Source organism: Antedon mediterranea, chromosome 11, assembly GCF_964355755.1.
Source record: "Antedon mediterranea chromosome 11, ecAntMedi1.1, whole genome shotgun sequence".
In the NCBI taxonomy this organism is placed as follows: Eukaryota; Metazoa; Echinodermata; class Crinoidea; order Comatulida; family Antedonidae; genus Antedon; species Antedon mediterranea.
In genome coordinates, this window is record NC_092680.1 from 17,326,804 (window position 1) to 17,351,413 (window position 24,610).

At 34.1% G+C, this 24,610-nt stretch overlaps 1 protein-coding gene across 5 annotated transcripts; it reads left to right on the plus strand.

Moving 5' to 3' along the window:
* Positions 1-60: 60 nt before the first annotated feature.
* On the plus strand, positions 61-24,429 carry LOC140062578 (leucine-rich repeat-containing protein 49-like). 5 transcript variants are annotated; one of them, XM_072108849.1, is made up of 17 exons: positions 61-166; positions 544-624; positions 12,735-12,873; positions 13,488-13,688; positions 14,361-14,402; positions 15,345-15,453; positions 16,789-16,992; positions 17,740-17,950; positions 18,923-18,984; positions 19,630-19,777; positions 20,140-20,223; positions 20,434-20,582; positions 20,950-21,093; positions 21,330-21,534; positions 21,994-22,179; positions 22,389-22,640; positions 23,200-24,429. In XM_072108849.1, exons 1-17 carry the CDS (start codon positions 113-115, stop codon positions 23,407-23,409), a joined length of 2,481 nt encoding a protein of 826 aa, XP_071964950.1. In that variant the 5' UTR covers positions 61-112; the 3' UTR covers positions 23,410-24,429. The 5 variants fall into 5 exon arrangements, with proteins under 5 accessions (XP_071964950.1, XP_071964952.1, XP_071964953.1 ...); XM_072108851.1 differs by lacking the exon at positions 14,361-14,402; XM_072108852.1 differs by lacking the exon at positions 544-624.
* Positions 24,430-24,610: the final 181 nt, after the last annotated feature.

A 24,610-nucleotide genomic window follows, 5' to 3' on the forward strand; every position in this document is an offset into this window, starting at 1 on the left:
AATATGAAGTACCCCCTCTATAATTCAGCCAGGTTGCTAACAGGTTTCAAATATGGCGCTGTACACAAGTGAAAAGAAAATGATTTTCGTTTTACTGTAAAAACTATGAATTATGAATCCATACGGCCGTGCAAAGCTTAAAGCAACAATCTCTAATACAAAAGAGGTACTGTATACTCTCGTTAGTATGTTCAAACAAAGTTAATATATCTTCAGGCGACTTTTGAGGCTAGTTAAGTTAGGCCTCTCTTCTGCACCATCCATGCATTCGAGACCAGCCAGTCCCGGCCCTGTCTGGTGCTGCTGTGTGTGTGGGACAACAACACATGGGAGCCTTCTCTCTAGCAGCTAGGGCGTAGGCCTATCAGGAGGAGGCATACACTTTTATTATCCTATTTTTTCCCTATTTGTGTGGCAACAGAGTAAAGTCTATCCTACCAAACTGTAGAGAGCTAGCGAGTGTCATTAATTATTATTTATGATTGGTTCTTTTAAATATTAATTTCTTTTTTTTATATTTCTTTTGTTTTAATTCAATGATAGGGTTCACCATTTGGTGTTCAGTTTAGTTTGCAAGCAACTGCATCATCGATCAATGAAAAACCCAACTTTACAAATAGACAGGTTAGAATATTCAGTGTGTCTACTTCTTATTAAATTATAGGCCTACAGTGTTTTTAATTTTGTAATAATAGTAGAAAACTCAGATCTAAAAAACTCGGATATCTGACTTTTCTAGATCTAGAAAAACACAAACGCAACTCTGTTAGTTTAAAGTACACTTTGTTTCATTAAAAGATGTTGGTGTTTGTTGGAATAGTATTTATAAAAAACTTGTTTCTGAACAACATTGTAACAAACATATACCATCATTATGCACTTGTCAATTGTATGACCCACTATGCGACCCCCCCCCCCCCCCCCCCGGGAGATGTGCATCATTTGTCTGATATGCGTCATACCTTATGATTGACCATGACGCACCCATTTTAATGCATTGTGACCATGTTCATGATATGGTGGGTGGTAAAGTGACGGACATGAACACACTATTGATCATCACCAACAGCAACCACAGTCCCTCTCAATATTATGATCCTAATGAATTTCCTGTTGACTCACTTTCTGATTGCTTCTCCACTATTCATTTCAACTCTAGAAGCATCCTCAAGCACATTGATGAAATTAAACAACTCCTATCATCCATTAATCTGCCTTTCGATATTATTGGAGTAAGTGAAACTTGGCTCAAGTACGATAATCCTTTGGTCCAACTCCCAAATTATAATTTTGTCTCTAACCACAGAACCCATAAAGACGGTGGAGGAGTCGCCATGTATATCCTTGATACTCTACAATTCTCCATTAGAAGTGACCTACACCCACACCCTTCCAACTGCGAATCCATCTTTATTGAAATTAAACGGCCTCATCACAAAAACATTATTGTGGGTACTATATATAGACCCCCCTCCTCTGACCCAAATCAATTCTTAATTGAACTTGACATTGTCCTTTCCAATTTAACAAAAGAAAATAAAAATGTTTATATTCTTGGAGACTTTAACATTGACATTCTTAAACATGAATCCGACAATACTGCCCGTCAATTCATTAACACACTGTTTAGCAATCACTATCTTCCACTTATCGACAGACCATCCAGAATAACAAATTCCACAGCCTCATTATTAGATAATATTATTACAAATCAATTTGATTGTTCTCATATAAGTGGTCTGCTATATAGTGATATCTCTGATCATCTCCCTGTTTTTAATATTTCAAACCTCTCTGATAGTTTTGCCACTAGCTCAAACAATGAAGAGATCCCATCTCTCAGACAGATTAACAATACGTCTCTTAACAACTTTTACCATGATGTCTCTAATCAAACTTGGTTTGATATCCTTAATTCTAATGATCCTGACTTTGCTTATGACCTCTTTGATAACACACTTAAAGCCCTTTATGACCAACACTTCCCGTTACTGAAAAGGAACAATACAAACAAGAACAAAAAAATTAAATCTTGGATGTCAAATGGACTGCTAAAATCAATAAAGTATAAACATAAACTCTATGCAAAATTTCTTCACCGCCCTTCTCCTGCCAATGAAATCAAATATAAACGATATCGTAATAAACTTAACTCCACTATCAAAATTGCCAAAAGAATCCACTTTCATGATATTTTCACCAAGCAAAAAAATGATATTAAGGCAACCTGGAAATCAATTAACTCTTTATTGAACCATAAAAACCGAAACCAACACAAAGGCAATACCCCTGTCAACTGTAACGGAGTACCAACTAAAGACCCCGTCATTATTTCTAAAGCATTTAATGATTTTTTTGTCGAAATCGGACCCTCTCTTGCTAACAAAATCCCTCCCAGCAATGTTTCTTTCAAAGAATTTCTTCCTCAACCAAATCCGAAATCAATGTTCTTAACCCCCGTCCTAGAAGAGGATATCATAAGAATTATCTCCTCCTTCGATAACAATAAAGCTCCTGGTACTGATGATTTCCATACTAAAGCCATTAAACATGTTATCAACCTTATCTCCCTTCCCTTGTGTCACATTTTTAATCTTGTCCTCTGCAAAGGTGTTTTTCCGAACAGGTTGAAGCTGGCGCGCGTTACCCCTGTTTACAAATCTGGCCCCAAATCCAACCTTTCTAACTATCGTCCTATCTCCATCCTGTCAATCTTTTCGAAAGCCTTGGAAAGAATTATCTATGATAGAACATTTTCATTTATCAGCAAACATAACATCCTCTTCAAGAGACAATATGGCTTTAGAAAAGGACATAACACCTCCATGGCTTTGATCGACCTCACTAACAAAATTATTCATGCATTCGAAAATCGTCAATTTGGAATCGGACTTTTCATCGACCTTTCCAAGGCTTTCGACACCATTGATCATAATATTCTTCTTTTTAAATTGTCTCACTATGGAATCCGAGGACCCGCCTTAAACGTTTTCAAAAGCTATCTCACTAACCGCTCCCAATGTACTAAATATTTTAACTCTATTTCTAATTTTTGCCCTATCACCTGTGGCGTTCCCCAGGGCTCCTTACTTGGCCCGCTTCTGTTCACCTTTTACATTAATGATATCCACCGAACCTCAAACCTGCTAAATTTTTTTCTATATGCTGATGACACTACAGTTTTTCATGCCAACAAAAATATCCAAACTCTTTTTGACACCTTTAATACCAACGTTATCCCCTTGTCCCAGTACTTTATTGCCAACAAACTCTCCCTCAATCATAATAAATGTAGTTACATCCTATTCGGAACCCCGCAGTTGACTAGAGGTATTGATGTGTCCCCATTTAAAGTCGTTATTGATAATCAAGAAATCCCCTCTGTTAAGTATAATAAATTTCTTGGCATTATCATCGACAACTCTCTCTCATGGAAACCCCATATCCAAGAAATTGAGAACAAAGTGTCTAAGAACCTTGGGATCATTTCTAGGCTTTCTTCCTTCCTCCCAACTAATATTCTCAGGACCCTTTATTGCACACTCATCCTTCCTTATTTGAGCTATGGTAACATTGTCTGGGCCAACACTTACCCTTCAAACATCATTAAACTCTCTATCCTACAAAAAAAAGCTATCAGGACTATATCTGGCGCTCATCCACTGTCACATTCCTCCCACTTATTCTCCAAACTCAATCTTCTCAAACTCTCGGACATTAACCTATCCCAGCAAGGTGTCTTTGTTTTTTTGGCCACTCACTCACTTCTCCCTTGCCATCTAAACGACCTTTTCGCTCCTAATAATACCGTTCATAAATATTATACTAGAACAAGAAATAACATATATATCCCTAACCATAACACCAATTATTTTCAACATAGCATTAGATATTCTGGACCTCTATTGTTTAACAATTTACCCCCCTCAATTTCCTGTGCTGCCAACCGCTATTCATTTAATAATAACATAAAAAATTACCTTTTGTCTCATTACTGATCGATATGATTGATATGGTCGTTCTTTCCATGTTCCGTGACTTGCTATCTTTATTATTCAATTGTCATCATATTCGCTATATGCCATGCAGCTGTACTTTTTTCTGTTCTTTTTTTATTTTTTATTCCAACTTTTATCTACTGGTTTTATATATATTTTGTATTTCTTTATTGTCTAATTAATTTATTTACTTTATTTATATATATATTTTTTTTTTCTTCTCTTATTTAAATATTTTGTAAAGGCAATCCCGTCACAAGATTGTAATCTTTTTGGGATTTGCCTTCGTCCATTTTCTTGTTTTATCACTTGCCATTTTGTTTTTGTTACTTTTGTCTTATGGACGTGAATAAATGTTCCTTGAATTGAATTGAATTGAATTGAATTGATATGACGTACCACCCAGATTTTTGACGCACCACTGCGGCAATACTGTAATCATTTGTAAATGACGTATTCCATCATGCACCTCCTGGAGGGGGGGGGGGTGGTTGTATAGTGGCTCATACAATTGACAAGTGTATCTAACCCCACTAAACATTTTGATTGGTTATTTTGCATATTTCTATTGTATATGCCCAATATCCGAACCTACAGTAAACAAACCCACATGGTAAGTAGGTGAGATAGAAGTGTATTGCAGTAAAATAAAATATGTGACTGAACAAAATAATTATTGTATATATACTCATGATATAATCCTAGTATAATACCAACTGAATTCAAATATTTATCTTTTGTTTATTTATAAAGTGCCCCAAAATCAGTCATCCAAAACCTTTACAGAAAATTCTGATTGTGTGGTAAGGTGCAGTAATATAATAATTGTTTACATTTACTACTTGGTTACCATGAAATATGTAGGTTTAAAAATATTCAAAAATACTATAGTAAAAAACCTCTGTTTCTTTTAGTGTGTGTGCTGAAGACATACTGTATATAGACTTATACATTGATTTCAGAGTGTTTATACATTTTATTGTAAAGTCAAGTCTAACATTTGACAGAAAAAATAAACACATCTAAAATAATAAACTAAGCCAAACCAATAATAATAATAATAATAATAATAATATTTATTCGGCAAAAGTTCATAAAGTACATTTTACAATTCATCTTGCCAGGAGCAAGTAATAGGCATGAGCCCAAACAGAAAACTGCTCTTACTCCATCATTACTTATAAAATACAAAAATAACAAAACTAAGTAGCACAAATTAAGTCAAAATAAAACAAAACAAAACAAAGTTATAATGAGATATACCAATTAAAAATAAGTTGCATTGAATAAACAATATAAACAATTACAACTTAATATTTTGAGATCAAATGTTTGGTGAGTTGGGCTTTAAAGTCTGAAATTGTAGCACATTGTTTAATTTCATTGCGAAGTTGCTCCCATAATCTAGGGAAAATAACAAACGATGAATTTAAAAATGTATTTGTCTTTGCCTTCCAATACACAATATGTATGCCAAAAACAAGTTAAGAACTTATATTATACATATATATTAAGTAATATAAAATCATTATTTAAAATAGCAAGGTCGTCTACTACTGTTTAGTATACAGTAGATTACTTCAATTGTCTTTTAAGATATTGTATTACTTTAAAAAGGGCAGGCTTCACACACTAATCAATCGGTCAATACTCTATAGTAAATATTGCAATTAAACCATTAAGTGATGTTCCTTTATGTATCTTCCTTTACATGCTAAATCAAGGACATACTGTAATGACATACTGTAAACAAGTGAAAGGTAAAATAAATGCTATTTATACAACATTTTTAAGACCTTTTACTGTTGCCATGTCAGTATTATTATCTGACCTCCCTATCCAGTAATGGAACAGTCTGAATATGGTATTATTAGCTTTGAAACATGCAGTGATCTATAAAAAGTTCTGTGGCTTCATAGCGTTGGTGCACTACACAGCTATCTGTTGATAATGATACACTAGAGATACTGGTGTTTGACAATGAAGTAATTAACAGGATAGTATGGTAAGAGAGTTGGGTAATTGGCAGAATGTTGCCCTACACGAACCAATGAATGCTGCAGTTAAGGAATGGATGATGAATCCACGAATGACGGTTAAACCATCCCTCTCCTTGCCAGTTATTTCCCCTGTAAGTTGTAATATTTTTGTTTTTATTTCAAGCCAAAAAGTTAGTTGTATTTTTTTCAAAGCCTTCCAAAACCTGTTACAGCTGTGTACCATGATCAGTTAACTTATACTGAGTTGATCTTTTGTTGGCCAATCCCAACTGTACTGTAGACTTACTGTAAGCTCTGTCTACACTATCAAACTAGTTTGAAAAAAAAGTATGACGTGCCCAAATGTGGTAGTGATATGTCCAAATATGGTAGTGATACTGTATGACATCATCATGTTCATACAGTATATGGGCACATCACATTTTGTTGTCACATAAAGTTTGATAGTGTAGGCAGAGCTTTACTGTGATTGAGTGACGATTTAAACCCGGAACTAAGATTTTAAGGAATGGTACCACTACCAGCCAACCATATTGTACTGTAGGTTGGTTGATTATTTAAAAGTTTAGTGCAGTTTATTTAGTTATTATTTTTAATATGCAATTTCAATTGTAGAAAAAAACTTAAAAATATTATTTTAGAATTTTACCATGTGGTAGAGCAGTAATAGATAGACACACTACAAACAAGTTGGTGTTTGAATATGTATACAGTACTATACATTATTCACAAAACTAGCGCTTCGCACACATTCTCAAAACGTTTACAAAAAGCTGTGCAATAGTACATCATTAAAATGAGAGAAACTAATGCATGTCATGTGATATGAAACAAACCAATCAAATGGCATGGATTATTTTGTTTATTACGAGAATTTAAGTACTGCATATCTGTACTGCAATTATTGATTATACCACCACCTATTACTAGAATGTATTGGTTAAATTAATTATTCTTCATTGATTTTGTTTGAATAGTCAGTTGAGATCTAAATTAAGACAATCAAGGTGGTCTACATTTCCATGGTGATGGTACATAAAGTCATAATGATATGCTGTGGTACCAACATTCATCACAATTACAGTATTATGTATTTAATCAATCTTATATTCCTTCTCTCCCTATGGAAGATAGAGCCTATTTAGTTCTCCACATTTCCCTTTCTTGGCCTTATGACCTGTCCACGCCCTGTACCCTACAGTAGCTCATTGTTCTTTTCCAAATTCAAATTTTTTCTTTTGGTCTTTCCACTTGTCTCTTGCCCTGAAATGTACAGTACTGTACATGCCTGAAGTGCTAATTTTGTGTCCGAAAAACAACATTTGAACAGAAAAAGCAATACGTATAAAAATTCTAATAAGACACAATAAATTTTCTTTTAAATGTTTCCCCGCAATTTTACACTGGTGTAATACATACATATATTTTCACATATTCATATATTTGTTAAATACCTGTATGTTATATTTGGTAACATTTTTGTGTAACGAAAACTGGGTATAAAAACATAAACATAGGATGATTTAATATATGGCATTGCTGTAGATTATCAAATTTATTTATACATATTCACACAGTACATAATACAGGTACAATACAAATCAAAGTACAGTGTCAATTCAATCTTCACAGTACTGGTGACCTTGTATAAGAATACACACCATTGTATTGATGTCTTAATAAGATCAACAATCAATTTTATTTCTATTTCATTGAGATTCTAATTATTGATTTTGTCATACAAGTACAGAATAAGAGGCATAGCTGTCATGACAGGATAGCCAGGTATTAATTGGACGTATAGATCAGATGTACTGAGTTTGAATCTGGGACGACTTGGCCCACAATGATTCAGCCTACTTCAAACATATTATCAAAGAATTTATTATTATGTTTATAAAATGGCACATAGGCCTAGATATATCATTACAAAATCGAAAATATTAAATGGAATGAAGCTATGAGTTTTGGGAGAGGGAGAGAGGATGTTTGTGTGAAAAAAAAAGAGAAGAATCTGGTTAAATATTGTTTCAAATGCTTTACAGCCATTTACTTGGAAACAAAGATAGGCCAAAACGAAACTCATTAAATAGTGTTCCCAGAGAAACAAGGAATTAAATTTGAGCAAAGCATATCGGATTGATTTAGGTTCTAAATGGTGCTTTGTTAATGGTAAAGAGATCAATATTTTGGCACACATGGCGTTTCGTATATAATACTTAAAAACGTTGACTATATAGTAGCACTGATAATAAAGCTCTGTCTACACTATCAAACTTTATGTGATAAAAAAATGTGATGTGCCTATATGATGATGTCATATCACTACCATATTTGGATACATCACTACCATATTTGGGTACATCACACTTTTTTTTGTCAAACTAGTTTGATAGTTTCAGACAGGGCTGAAAGGAATACTAACATAAAAAGACAAACACTTGGGGTATGTTCTATAGATTGATCAGCAGTTTAATCAACAATTTTTAATGGACGTTATCAGGTGATTGTCATTTACCCACAAGGCTAAATTAATAATCATGCTATGGACTTAGATGTGAACTTCCAACCATAATGTATTTCTTTTGTATAGTAAAAGATATTCTTAAGTCACATTAGGAAGTCATTAGTTACCATGGTGATGCATTGAACATTTTATTTTACAGAAAATGATGCCATGAATTGAAGCTCAGATTAGATTATTTGGAATAGAAATATTTATGGTCATCTTAAAAGATAAATATTTTTTTCTTAATTTGATGTATTAACCTGCAACTTCTAAAGATACATATTCTTCTATGAAATAGTATGTTGAAATTATTATAATATTTAATATCGTATGAATTCTTTAAGTTTTAAAATTATGATACAGTGAAGATAAGAAAATCTGCCTGAGTAAAAGGTCTTTCTTCAAATAATACTATAATTTAAGTTACCGGTATTCGTTGATTGGGGAGAATATTTTCGAAGTCTGTTATCAAGGCAATCTAACAACATGATGCTGAGCTTCCGGAGATCAAAGGGTTTATCTATGGCTGCAAAACGATCTGTTCCATGTTCCCACAGACACGCATGACACAGAGAACATGTACATGTATAGTACTGTGTTGGTATTTGTCGCAGCCAGACATATTAGATCATTAGGATTTTACAAGTTCCTATGTTGTCCAGGCGAGCTCAGTGTCCTGTTGTTAGATATGCCTGGTTATATTCAATGAAGTGAAACCTAGGTTTTTAAAATTTTTAATATTTTCCTAATTTATTTCATCTTTTCGTTCATTGCAAAGTAAACTTTTACCAAATTAATTTATGAATTGATAAATGGTATCGTTTAGTTGTGTTAAAAAAGATAGACAGACAGACAGAATATTTAGTATGCCACATTGTGTCAAGCTGTACGTCATATTCTGTCAATCATACCCTACACACCAACATAATTGATTAATAATCAAACTTAATTGATATTCACATTATATAACAATAAAATAATTCAATTTACTAATTATTGTCTGAATATCTTAAGTTTATTTTCCTTTTTATTAAATTTACTTTACGGTAATTATTTGATCAAACTGTCATGGCAATTAGCCTTTCTTGACAGTGTCAACAGTATAAAGTAATAGACAAACAAAACCCATGTCACGGCATTATTTGTGCATTTGCTGCTGTCTGTTGTGTGAATAATGTGTGTTCTATTAAATTATAGTATGTCTGTTAGATTGTCATGTTTTAGGATTTGTTTGTGCTATGAGTAATAGGAGTTGGTTAAAGGGTTGCATCCTCCCTTGTAATACTGTAGATGAGGAAAGCCTGCAGTAGTTTAAAATTATATTTTGTTTTTATCTTTTGTAAATTGTACATACAGTAGAGTATACCTCTTTCACATTGCCTAAAAAACTCACACATTCCGGAAGAAACACTATTCAAAACACAGGTGTTGACGGTGTGTGTAAACTTGAGAGTTTTGCTAGGTGACGTGTAAGGGGTATAAACGGTTTCCACAACCCCAGCAAATGGTAGAGAAACACCCACTTTCAAACAATCGCTGCTGGCAAACGTTTGCCCCATTTTTTAATAGCCTAGCTATGGTTTGCCGCACCATAACTAGCCTTCTTTTATGCTTAGTTTTGTCATATTTAACCAAGAGTTATTTTAATGTTTTAATTAAACTTCAGTTAAACATGCTTTCAAATGCTTGCTACTTTAACTTCATTTTTTTTATACCAAACAATTTTCCCCAATTTTCCTATCGTTCTAAACTGTGTTAACTCAACTTTTAAATACATCTACTGTTTTTAAGAATTTTTTTCTGTAGTTTTACAGTAATTGAAACAGCATTTTCTTTCAGATTGTTTATTGCAAATCTTGTGCTAAAATAACCTCCCAAGAGGTTGTTTGTCAAAGTTTAAAAGAAAGTCATAAAAAACTATGACAACTTTTACATACCACAATAAATACTGTACTGATACTAGCCAGTTCCTTTTACCAAGTTTAACTGTAATACTTGAATTGGAAATGGGAAACAAAAATTGATTCTGGTTTTGACCGCTATTTTTTATTACGAACATTTTTGTAAAAAAAAGCGTTTTTTACACTATAATAATATCATAATACTGTAGTTTGAAATGTTTCGCATTATTTATTTGCTAATTTTATTTATTTTTTTTTTATCAGTATTCTTTCAATTTTTAAAATGACATTTAATGAAAACTGTACATTTGTTTAAACAGACACTAAAATCAGCCCTAAGTTTAATAGGGGCAAACATCTGCCCTTCTGGGGTTCCTTCTGGTGTTTCACGCAGTGTAAGTTACTGTTAGTGTTATCTTGATTCCGGTGTGCTATTCTTAACAACAGTGTTTCTGTATTAACATGTCTATAAATATTCTAATTATTATTAATAATCAATACTTATTGTTGATTGATTTTCTTGTCTTTCATTATTTAATCGTTGGTCCCGTGTACATAGTGCACGTTACAGAACTTGGTCCACTATTCACAAAGAATAGGAGATAGTCTCCTGGTGTGTTGATCTGGGCTGGTAGGCGCTGCGCTACTGGCTGCTTAGATCCTTAAAGAGCCTAATCCAAATTTCCTCAGTTTCCAGTTAAGCTTGAGGACGAATATAAAGTACCAAAAAAAATAAGCTTTGCGGCACAATTCGACTTTGAAAGGAACAAGGTGAAACATATAGTTTAACACTACTGTACATCCAACCTCTTAAGCGTGGTTCCCACTAGCGACGCAACACAAGGACGTAACGCAACGCAAGTGAATTGGCCAATCACAAGCGATGTCTTATTTGCTTGTGATTGCTAACTGTCTATAACTTAGCTTGTCATTGGTTAAAACGCTTGCGTTGCGTTTACGTCCTTGCGTTACGTTCTAGTGGGAACCAAGCTTAATTCAGGGGAAATAATAGTTTTTAAAATTACATTCAACCTCTATTCAGGGAACACTTTCCTTTGAAAAGGGCCTGAGGAAATATATAGTTCCAGCTCCTATTAAAGGGCCACTTTGTTTGGTCACAATTGGTCCCATTAATAGGGGTTCTATTGTACTTTTATTTGACTGTTCTGCACTTATTTGATTGAAATGTCTGTGACTTAAATCCGCATTTAATAATTACATTCTGTTCTTACTCAATTTACTCTCTCTGTTTATTGATTTTAAACCCTTTTCCTCAAATTAACCTGAATGAATTCCAACTTGATATCAAAATTGAAACATGATGACAGTGGATACTTTACAGCAAATACTTGACTACAGCCACAAGTAAACATTCAAATATTTCTTTTTTAAAGCTCTGTCTACACTATCAAACTTTATGTAGCAACAAAATGTGATGTGCCTATATATGGACATGATAATGTCATATTACGACCATATTTGGACACATCACACTTTTTTTGTCAAAATAGTTTGATAATATAGAATGGAAAGTTGCACTTTTTGTTGATAACCATTCATGTGAAATTTGAGTGTCTGATTTCTGTTGGTTTACATTTTTGTAACATTTCTGCACATGACACAGTTGAAATGAGGTTGCAGTTGCACTTTTATTAATTGTTTTCTTTCAGATGTAAAATTGACAGCCCAAGCTAAATTAATTGAATGTTGCCGTAGACTCTAATCACCTAAACTAAAAAAGATACAATACATAAATAAATGTTTGCATTTTCCTTATATACTAAAATTATAACATGTTAATGACAATTTTTTGTTTAATGATGACTATTACTTTTCTTGTCTTTTGAATGTATATTGTCCCTTACCATGCAATTCAGCAGATTTGCTGCCAATTGGTTTGTTTTTAATAAAGAATTAGAATTTTAAAAAAATAAATAAAAAATACAACTAGAATGAGAGGCATTGGTTTGATTCTTTCTGAAGTCCTATATTGATTTTATCGTGTAGGCAAGATTCTTTACTCTCATTGCCTCATCTTTTGGATGGGTGTAAATCTGCCCTGTGTACATAGCCTAAAGTGCATGCTGTAGAACTCTGTACACTTTTTGAAAAGAGTAGAATATTGCCTCATAGTGTTTTGATCAAGGCAGTCTGCCATAAGATGTCCTACAAATTCCAGTTTCCAGTATAACTTGAGGATAATTATAATCACATTTATAACAACATAAATCACTTTGGAAGTGATCAAACTATTTTTAATTTCTTGAGCAATAGCATGATGAATCAATGAAATAATACATATTACTGTTTTTTTAATTCAATTTAGAATCCAGACTTCCGATTGGCAAGGGACTATAATAATTCATATCGTGGGTCGGAGTTCGGAGGTCATCTCCGACGCCAAAGTCACACATACGGAAGTATTGACAGTTTCTCGGACAAAAATCTAGTAACGGTTTATGGTGGTAAGGATTGCATGTTTGAATGTTATTAAAATTGATGTAACAAAAATCGTCTATTTTGATTTCATCTAGTAGTATGTATGATATGAACTAGTTTGCATGAAATTTAACAATTAATATAATTCTACTAACACTAACTGTATTAGAACTAATTCCTCAGCCGCATTGTAATTATTAACTTTAATCAGTAACAGAGAGCCCTAATAAGGGGTCAACTGCGAGACCCAACAATATGTTTTTCTCTTTAACATGCGTCGGCCTGTGGGTTGCATTGTGATCCAATTAAATAATAGGTAGATTTCGTTTTGCAACAATCGACGCCCCAACTAGGTCTATCGATATTTGGTTGGTTGTTGTGTGGACCTCGAATCTGTGTTAAGGTGCGGAGCAAGGTAACACATCTTCCTGCATACGCAGAGTGAATTAACATGACATACTTTGATTGTCGGTCGTTGTAAAGCGAAAACACCCCAATTATTGGGAGTTAAGTATTTAAACACCCACAAATTATATAATATAATATGCTTTATGTATCATTAAAAAATAATATGCTTTTCAAAAAGAATAATATAACACTCTTCCCTCATAACACTTAACCTCATAACACTGTTGCTTAGGATCTGTAAACTCACGAGGTACCCATCGTAACAGGCAAGTGCACCATACACCGACAGCCTATGCCACTCAACTGACGGATCTGGCAAACCCGTACTCTAATGCATCATCGCAAGAAGAAAACCCTTACGGTCAGTCAACGAGACAGGTACAGAGCGCCACCTTAGTCTCTAGGTCACAGAAATCCGTTCATAATACCCATGGTGAGATTAACAGTTAGTAGTTATTTTTATTTCATTTCTGATATTTTGTTTTGAATATAATTGAACAATAGAAGGTTTGCAGGAATAATTGTGAGAATGAACAGAATATTTTATTATTATATTTGAATTTTGATTTTCCCAGAGACCAAAGCACTGTACAAAAATAGATGAAAAGTTTACAATACAATTACAACAGCTAAAAATATATTAATGATCAATTACCCAGGCAATGATATAATTGACACATCTGCAAAAACATAATTATATATCTTTTATTGAATGAATGTTTGTTATTATTTATTTATACTGCGCGACCTCTTCAGTCAAAGTCTGGTCCAGAGAGCCCAGTTATGATCAATGGCTGTGTGTGAACTAGTACACTGGGGTAACTCCCTACTCGACTCGAAACATGTACTAGGTTCTTTAGTGCACATGAGCTAGAAGTGTACACTAGACCTACAGGTTATAGTCCTAATCCGAGAAGACTCGTTCTACCACCAGAACCATGGAGTGTGTGAGCCTCAAACCCTTGCTGATGTCATGGCTATTTGTGCAGATAGGTTTAAGACTCACTCATCTTTTATCGACGCATCTACTGAACACTCTTGTATATACTGTATGCTTTTCTGTTAAAACAATGTTCTTTTTCTTTGATGGTTTGTCTTTTAACAGATAGCAGTAGCTCACCACTGCCATCAAACCATGTGACATCAGGTATCCAATCAACAACAAAATAATATTGATGTCATATAAATAGTACATCCTCTTGTGTTCTAATGTTTCGTTTACATTAATGATTCTTGTGTTCTGCCGCTGCTTATTAATACACCCCTGTGCTACTTTGATATGTAGGGGCGGTCAGAGGTGGGCAAGGTCTTACAGACTAATTTCTTTTACCGAAGACAATGATGTTTATTTATTACCACTAGAAAGTTAATATTAGAAGTTCTAGATTGCGCAATGTGATGATGATCTTCAAACTAATCAGGGTCACATGATTATTCTTCCCTCATCCTGATGATTACCCTGTACATACTTTTACAAAAAGAGCAATCCGAAGAAACCATCATACAGTCATGTCAACTTTCCCAAGTAGTTGGAGTTGAGAGTTAGTTAGGCTATAGAGGTTTTGTAGAAATATTTGTATATCCTTCTGTTGATGTTCTCATGCAATAACACTTTTCTTTTATTCAAAAGCATTGTCATGATGTCTGTATCATGGTAGAAAATCAAATGAATAATATGATATATATAGTGATTGTGCATGCTAAATTATATATTTACAGCCATTTGTTGTGCATGTTTCTAAAACTATATTATTAGTCTAACTTTATGTTGGAATCGCTGATATCATTACCAACAAAAATAATCCTAAAAATCAATGTTTATTCAATTATAATTATTATTGACTACATCATCACCATTAAATAAGGGCATTTATAATAATATTATAGACAACATCCTCATCATCATCTTTTAATTTATTGTAATACTCATCATTATTATGATCATTATTCTTTTCATCAGTAAATTATGATCATCATATCACTAACATTGTGTATTAAAATCATATTCATTTAAGTTACATCATGTTTTCTATAAAACTATTAAAAATATGAATACTTTATTATAACTAATTTGTTTGTATCATGTTAGTTGCTGACAAGGTGATCTTCTCCGAGAGCCCTTCATTACCAGGCGTTGCTATCGTCTACAGGCCACCAGAAGTTAGAGGCACCAACCCAGACAGATTAAACCTAGACAGGTAAGTTACAATTCCCTTTAAGCGTGGTTCCCACTAGAACGCAACGCTACGTAACACAGCGATGTATCGACGCAAAGTGCTGTATTGTGTAGTCACAAGTGAGAACCGATGATGCACTAGTGCTGCAAAACATTGCTACGGGTTTGATTTCACGCAACAACGCAAGACAAAAGACACTGAGAGTGAGAGACATAGTACAGCGCGTACTCAAAAGTACGCGAGGTGAACAAATTCTATGGCAACTAACATTGACGCGCAACAAGCAGGTTTGATTTCACAAAGACGGGGCAACTACAATCATTGAAAGGGCATTTACTTATGTTGCGTCGCTAGTGGGAACCAATTTAACAGAAGTGATTGAATTTAAGTTTGATATGTTGAGGTATACAAAGCTTTAAGAAAGCCTGCTATGGGCCTTGCCATGTACTGTACTGTACCATTCATCTGGTTGACATTATACAGTAGAACCAGTTGACACCTTTGGGATCCAACCAAGAATATAGGGGTGTGTTGGGTGCTTTAAAATTGACTTTATGGTATATTTTGAGTATAATACAGTAATAATATGTATATTTAATGGGAAGGGGTCCCTTTAATTTGAGTGTACGCTGAATAGGAGTTGGGAAAGTGTCCCCTTAACACGTTCACTGCCACGGCGTATTTATACGTCAAAAATTGCGTGTCGCTACTTGCCAAGACGTAATACTACGTCAAAATCGTAGCACTTTTGTATTGTATGTAGAATCGCTGGCAGTGGTGATTGGAACAGGAATTATCGCATGGCAGTTTATGAATGATGTACGTAAACGATAATCTAAAAATAAATGTCATATGTTTGTTTGTGTTTATTCCCTCATGCATTGAATATGGTTGATACGATGGCGCCCTCACACTCAATATAATCATCTCAAACATGTCATAAATTGCGCTAATAGTAAATAAAAATAATAAAGGATGAAATGATTCAGTGTGGTTTACTGTTTTTATCTCTCGATGATAGGTTTGACCGATTTTAGCGCGGAAAATCCCCGACGTATATTTACGTTCCTGGCAAAGTCAATAAAATTGTTGGACCATTGCCAGTGACGTATTTATACGTCTCAACGGTTTTTCCCGCCATCGTATTTTGAATGACATCATGATAGTCTGTGACCAGATGTTACACTTTCAAACTGTAATTTAATATGTAAACGGGACTTGGCACTGGGACAGAAATTACGGAAAATGCCTTGGCAGTCAATGTGTTAATAGGGGTGTCCCAAAGAAGAGTTTACTCTACTGAACGTATGTGTTTTTCTTGCGTAATTATTGTTGAATTTTATTTGTACTTTGCAGGAGGCGGCTAACAGCATGCCCAATTCTAGAGGGCGAGGAAAATTTACGTCTTCTCAACTTTCAGCATAATTCCATCAGCATCATAGAGCGTGTCAGTAGCCTTCGGCGACTCATCTTTCTTGATCTGTATGACAATAGAATTGAAGAGATATCTGGACTTGATGGTCTGAAGTCACTACGAGTTTTGATGCTTGGAAAGAATAGGTGAGAATGGACTGACTTATTTTAACCCGTGGGCATGCCTTAAAGTTTATTATGAAACTTGTTATGACTTCCATCCACACACTTACCTTGTTTATATTATCATTTGTATTGGAAGGTAAAAGTATTTATATTATCCTCAAACTGAGGAAATTCAGATTAGGCCCTACAGCAGCCAGCAGTGCAGTGCCTACCAGATCAGCACACAGGGAGACTATCTCCTACTCTTTGTGGAATAGTGTACCTAGTTCTTTAACGTGCACTATGTATACGTCCCATCCAAAGGATGGGCAATGAGAATAAAGCATCTTGCCTAAGGATACAGTTAATATGGTACAGAGGCTCGAACCCATGCTTATCAAATATTAGTCCGATATTATCATTACACCATCACTCTCTGGTATACAGCACCCGCCGCGATTCCATACGGTTTCCCATCCAGAATGCAACCAGGCCCAACATTGCTTCGGTGATCTGACGAGAACCGGTGTTTCAATGCTGTATGGCCGTATATATATTTCTTAAGTCACTCATTGTATTTTGTATATACAGTGTACTTTGTGTGTGGTAAAACAATAAAAAAACAGTTTAGAACTGTTTTATTATCTCTACTTGACAGTAACCCTACAGTAGTTTTATTTCATTTTCTAGACTAATTGTAGTTCATGTACAGTATGCCAAATCCGTTTTTTACTGTATGTTCAACTGTCATATTCTTGAAATTCATAAACTATATTTCTTGTCTTTCAGAATAAAGAAAATAGAAAATCTAGATACACTACTAAAGCTGGATGTTCTTGACCTTCATGGCAACCAGATTAAAGATGTGGAGAACCTTGGCCACTTAGAAGAACTAAGAGTTTTGAATCTTGCTGGAAATAACATCACAACAGTACAGAACCTTCTTGGGATGGATTCCTTAACAGAACTCAATTTGCGCAGAAATAAAATCACAATTGTTGTAAGTTTTATTATCACTACTGATTTTCTGTATAAATTAAAGTAACATTCAACATGCTTGTGTGCCAATAATTGCATCAGTCATTTAAGTCAATTAAGCTCTGTCTACACTATCAAACTAGTTTGAGAAAAAAAAAATGTGATCTACCCAAATATGGTAGTGATATGCCCAAATATGGTAGTGATATGACATCATAGTGAGTGAGTGGCCGAGCGGTTAAGACAGTGGAACCGTAATTACCTAGCCATAACATCGGCAGGGGTTCGAGGCTCACTCACTCCATGGTTCTGGTGGTAGAACGAGTCTTCTCGGATAAGGACTATAAACCGTAGGTCCAATGTACACATCTAGATCGTGTGCACTTTAAAGAACCTAGTACATCTTTCGAGATGAGTAGGGGGTTACCCCGGTGTATTAGTACATCACAGCCATTGATCACCAACTGGGCCCTATGGGAGACCAGTCATTGACTGAAGAGGTTACCCAGTATAAATATATATTTCAATCATCATGTACATATATGGGCACATCACATTTTTTTGTCACATGAAGTTTGATAGAGTGTAGACAGAGCTTAAGTCAGATGTTTTGCCAAACTTCTCTGGTATTATAACTCACTAGGTAAAACCATATTTTATGTGCTGATGTCACAAATCGCTTTATGCTGACCAACAACACTAATTTGTATATAGGAAACACCTTTCTTATTTTTATTTTATTTATGTTGTATTTTCTTTTTATGTTTTAATAAAAGGGTCATGCAAAAACAGAATTGTGAACTTCTTAAATGCAGGATCATTGCCATCAAGTAACGCTGTAATTGTAAAGTTATAAACGATGAATAAATACATTTGAATGAATGAATGAAATTCTATTACAATTTCCCGTTCGTAAAAATACCTAATATTATTATGTTATATGTTGAGTTGTTAAAGAGTTCTCTTCTAATGTGTATGTTTTTTTTTATTTCAGGAGGATGTCGACAATTTACCCACACTTCAGAGGCTTTTTTTAAGCTTTAACTGTATTGCAAGGTTAGTATTATATAGATTTAGCACATTTGTCTTCTAGACAGGAATTCATTTAATGTTCACTCTTATTGCGTTCACTCTTGTTATGTTCAGTCTTAATATGTTCACTCTTATTATTTTCACTCTTTTGTTTACTCTTAATATGTTCACTCTTTTTATGTTCACTCTTATTATGTTCACTCTTGTTATGTTGAGTCTTTTTATGTTGAGTCTTTTTATTTTCACTCTTTTGTTTACTCTTAATATGTTCACTCTTTTTATGTTCACTCTTATTATGTTCACTCTTTTTATGTTCACTCTTTTCAGTATTTTTATGTTCACTCTTTTTATGTTCACTCTTATTATGTTCACTCTTTTTATGTTCACTCTTTTCAGTATTTTTATGTTCACTCTTTATGTTCACTCTTATTATGTTCAGAATTTTTATGTTTACTCTTATGTTCACTCTTATGTTCAGTTTTATTACTATAATTTATTGATTTATTTTTATACACAGTGTAAAGAATACTTTTTGATTTTTCGTTTGATTTAGATTTATTAAAATTAAATTATTAATTTATTATTAAAACAAATTCATTTTTCCAACTTATTTTTCATGTATTATTTGCATATGTATTTGTGTTATACTCTAAACCTATTTTTGTACAGTTTTGAGGACATCTCATGCCTTGGTGATAGTACATCACTTACTGAATTATCATTGGATGGCAACCCCTTGTCACATGATTCATACTATAAACAGACGATTCTACGGAATGTATTCCAGCTAAAACAACTAGATATGAAACGAATTACGGTATGTTGATCAATTTTCAAAATGTACACTTCTACTTTGCAATTATCACGTTGGTATAGTCCCTAGTCTAGATGTTGTATGAATGCCAGGCTAGTGATCTGGAGATTGTGGGTTTAAGCCCCACCCGGAAATCACTTATCATATACAGAGTACACAGTATTCCATCAGGCTAAGGCAAAACATTTAACGAATTATCTTTAAATTTAGCTACTTAAATACAGTAGTTTCTTTACACAAAGCTATTTTTTATTATCATTATTATTATCCCCATCATCTTTGTATCATTATGTGTATCTTTGTTATTCATTTTAAACCTAGTTGACTCTGAATAAAAGTTTGATACTTTAAACTATATTTTGTAGGATGAAGAGAAACGAATGGCCAGTGTATTAGCACGGAAGGAAGAAGAAAAGAAACGAGAGGTCAATAAGGTTGCCATTCTAAAGGTACATACATGTGGAAAAGTCTGTGTACACTATCAAACTTTATGTGATGTGCCCATATTTGGACACGCTGATGTCATATTACTACCACATTTGGGCACATCACACTTTTTTTGTCACTAGTTTGATAGCATGGACAGAGCTTAAGACTTCTGTCAAGATTTATTAAGTGGTTATTGATACTAATCAACTGTATCCATGCTTTGTTTTTAGGAAAAAAGGAGAATCGCAATTAAGAATGCTGCACGCCAGTGGGAGATAACAAAAGGCATAGCGATTGCTAAAACATCACGTCTACAACAATCCCTGTGTAGCAGTGGAGACAGTAGCCCGCAAGGTTCTCCAATAAAAAGTAGGCCAAGGTAAGGCACATACAGTGTACTAGAGTGAAATTACAATCCCACTGCTGATTAGATATGACAAGTTATTTTAGTCTGTCATGCTATCAACAATGTGGCTTTAATATTACAAACCTTTTTATAATAAACAGGTATTCCAACCATAAAACAAGGAGCAACAGGGTAGTGTGTTGTAGTATAGTAATTACTGATTCGGAAAGAGACGATATACATTAATCGTGCTTAAAAACGCACCAAAATTATAACTTAGTGTCTTTCTTTCTTTATCAATATTTTAGAGCATATGGCCTAACCCACTATTATTTTATAATTTGCAATTAAATTTGCTGCTGGTTATATGAAGAAATAACAAAATAAATTTGTTTGGTAGCTCAGCAGAATCTCAAGACAAATCAATGGATTTAATACATCACAAGCCACCAAGCAGACCAAGCAGGCCCTCTAGTGCCAAGATGTCTAGACCAAGTAGCGCTTCAAGACATTCTAGAGCTCCAACTCCTGATCTATTAGCCAAGTAAGATGTTCAATATTGTGAAAATAAGAGATTGCATGCTTCTAGCCTAACTGGATAAACCAACATTGGCTGTGCTACAACTTTGAAGAGATAAAACACCCCACCCCCATTAGTTAATAGTAAAATCCATGATAGTATCTCTCTGTGAAGACAGGCAAAATTGACCCATATGGAAATAGCAAAGTAATTTAGAAGTCTTTGTTTGAGGCGGTACAAATATGTTTTTTTTTTTACAGCACTCCAGAAAATGACCTTTGTCATCTAGCAGAACTAGAGGGCGACACACTTCATCTGTACGGGCCTGGATCGTTGGATTCTTTAGAAAAGAACTGGGGAATCCAAGCAGCTGGCAGTGTCAACAATGTGTCTTTTATGTTTATAGAGTTTGATAAGATTGCAAGACATCTACACAAACTTAGAATTAGATTTCCAAATGTTTCAGTAAGTTTAAATAATGTTAGACAAGCTTGGCTCCCACCAATCAAAGCAACTGATGCTTAGTTGTTACATTACTTACATTGTGCGTACAGTGCAGTGCGAACCAACCTTTAATTTCACTTCCCTTTTAGTGGAGTTGTGGCTTGGTGGTTATGATGTTTGGCTACCGCTCCAAGGGTCTTGGGGTTCAAGTCCCATCAAGATTAAATTACAACTCCACTCCTAAAGACTTGTAATAAGACTTTGTTTATGTAGAGCATGTTGTGTATATGTTTGTCTTGTGAATCTCTGAAGGTCCCTAATGATCAGCAATTGCTGGATGGATCACCCTCATTAATTATAGTCAAAAAAAAGAAGAAAAAAACAAGGGGGATTGCATATTTTGATACACAAAAAAAGGACAATGGACTATAAATTAATCTCTTTCAGTAGATTACTATAACCAACTGTTATCTCTTTCAGAATGTCACCTTTAGCGAGTGTAATATATGTACACTACAGCAGCTGAATGCATTAACAAGTTTAAAACGACTTGAAAACATCTCAATATCCAAAGAAGGCAACCCAATAACCAGCTTCACTTTATGGAAGCTCTATCTACTTTATAGGTTATCACACTTCAACCTAAAGAAAATAAATGATGAAGAGGTATGCAGTAATATGGACTATTCCATTTTTTTAGAGTGTGCATAAGGTTGTATAATAGTTGCTACTGCAGCAAAGTTATATTAGAATAATGGTATTTTTAGGTTATCCAGATATGTACACACATAACCAACATCACTTTGAATCTTACCTATAATAAAATGCAGATTTCTGTTTATTATTAAATATATATATATATCTATATTTTTTAGGTGACAATAGAATTAATATCAAAGGCAGGTAGATTTTTTTCGCCAATCAGTAAGCTGTCTGCATCTCAACTGCCTTCCTACAGGAGCCTAAGCCTACTTGGTGACGTAACACGCAAGTACACTCAAGGCCTAACTGAGCTTGAGTTGAAAGCTAAAAAGGAGCTTGTAACAGAGCAGAAAGCCACTCCTGAACACCTTGCTAAGGCTGGTTTGCAGTACTTTTCAGAAGCAGCACTTGAGAATATGGAAAAGGTACAACATATGTATGATTTCATGTGTTCTTGCTAGATTCTAAGATATCTGAAAACAAATAAGTTGTAATATTATCTTTTACGTTTTTCATTTCAAAATTTGTCATGTTATTGTTAGTTATACACTAAAATATTGGACCAACCCTGTTATTATCAGCCAGATGACAATTTGTTATCATTTTAATGCTCTTTTCAATGATATGATAATATAACATTTCTTGAATATGACCTTTTTTGTCACATACCTGCATTATGTATATCCACATCTCTAAAGCTCTGTCTACACTATCAAACTAGTGTGATGTGCCCTATTATAATAATGGTAGTGATATGATGTAATTGTGTCTGTTTAGGGGCACATCACATTAATTTGTTACATAAAATCTGATAGTGTAGACAGAGCTTTATCCATTTCAGTGGAGGATCCAGGATTTTGAAATGGGAGTGCCAAGGTCCTAATAATTATGAAGTATGTATGTATGTATTAATGATATAAAATTATACATTTGATTGAAAAATATATTACAATATTACTATGTTTGTTTTTCCGCTTTTTTTAGGAGCAAACTGTTCACCAACATTTTGCAAAGAAGTACATAAAGCAATTGACACATGAAGCAATAAGAGCTGACAAAAAGAAAACAAAGCTTTACCAAATATGGCCACAGATATTTGTGGAGATGATAACAGATGCTGTTATCGAAATGCAAGATGTGGATGTTTATACAAAACAGAACTTTCAAAAACTTATGTCAAAGAAAGGTCACTGAATGATGGTGGAAGAGTGACATTAAGTGATGTCAGTGTGAAGAATTGATAGAAGTTGAATGAGCAGGCAGAGGCATGCTTTCAATGTTTGAGAATGAAAGTTGATGGAGTGTTACCAAAGAAATATGATCCGCGATGGTGAATATGAAAAGTTATATGAAATATATGTTGAAAGAGAAGGTGAGTGAGTGAGCAGGCAAAGGAATACATGGAGTTTGAAATATGTTGGAGTGATGAAAAAACAACAGTGGTGAATGATATGTAAGAAGAATGAGATATGTCAAGATAGTGATGAGTGGTGAGATAGATTCCTGATGCTTGGAGGATGTAAAAAGTGATCTTATTGAATATAATATTCAGTGTCAGTAATGCTAAAGGTTGTTAAGAGATATTAGCAAGCCATCCTTAGGGACAGTAGATGAAAGACAAGTGGAACATCTTTTCCATCATGGCATGTTAAATTTGTACCTTCTGTCCATAAACAAAAGATGGCTATTGTATGCGACTTAGAACCACCAGGTGTGAAAAAAACAATGTGTCTTGAAATGTGATGCAAGTTGATGCTGGTTGACATGAGGCTTAAAGCTCTGTCTACACTATCAAACTAGTTTGACAAAAAAAAGGTGCGATGTGCTCAAATATGGTAGTGATATGACATCATCATGTCCATATATGGGCACATCACATTTTTTTTGTCACATAAAGTTTGATAGTGTAGACAAAGCTTAAACACTTTATGATGGTGATTGAAAGAAATTGGATGAATTATGAAGTGAATAAAAGATGCAATACGTAGATTTTTAATACATTTTAACACTTTGCTATTACTGTAGTTAAATATAATAGAGACTCTAGTATGTTATGCCCAAATGACGGGGATAGTCTTAAAGTAGAACTCCTCCACTATTAAAGGGGACAATTTCCTATGAAACAAACAGGAGGGAATATGTGTTTTAATACTAAAGCCAACCCATATTAAGGGGACAATTTCCTATGAAACAAACAGGAGGAAATATTTTTTAACACTACAGCCAACCCTATTAAGAAGACAATTTCCTATGAAACAAACAGGAGGGAATGTGTTTTAATACTATACAGCCAAACCTTATTAAAGGGGACACTTTCTTATGAAACAAACAGGAGGGAATATGTGTTAACAGCCAACCCCTATTAGGGGAACACTTTGTAGGGCCCTTTTCTGTA

Coding starts and splice junctions, on each gene's coding strand:
- LOC140062578 (XM_072108849.1), top strand. CDS start 113: ATGAATCCATACGGCCGTGCAAAGCTTAAAGCAACAATCTCTAATACA. Junction 15,454..16,788: donor GACAGATTAAACCTAGACAG/GTAAGTTACAAT, acceptor TGTACTTTGCAG/GAGGCGGCTAACAGCATGCC. Junction 21,535..21,993: donor TTAGATTTCCAAATGTTTCA/GTAAGTTTAAAT, acceptor TATCTCTTTCAG/AATGTCACCTTTAGCGAGTG.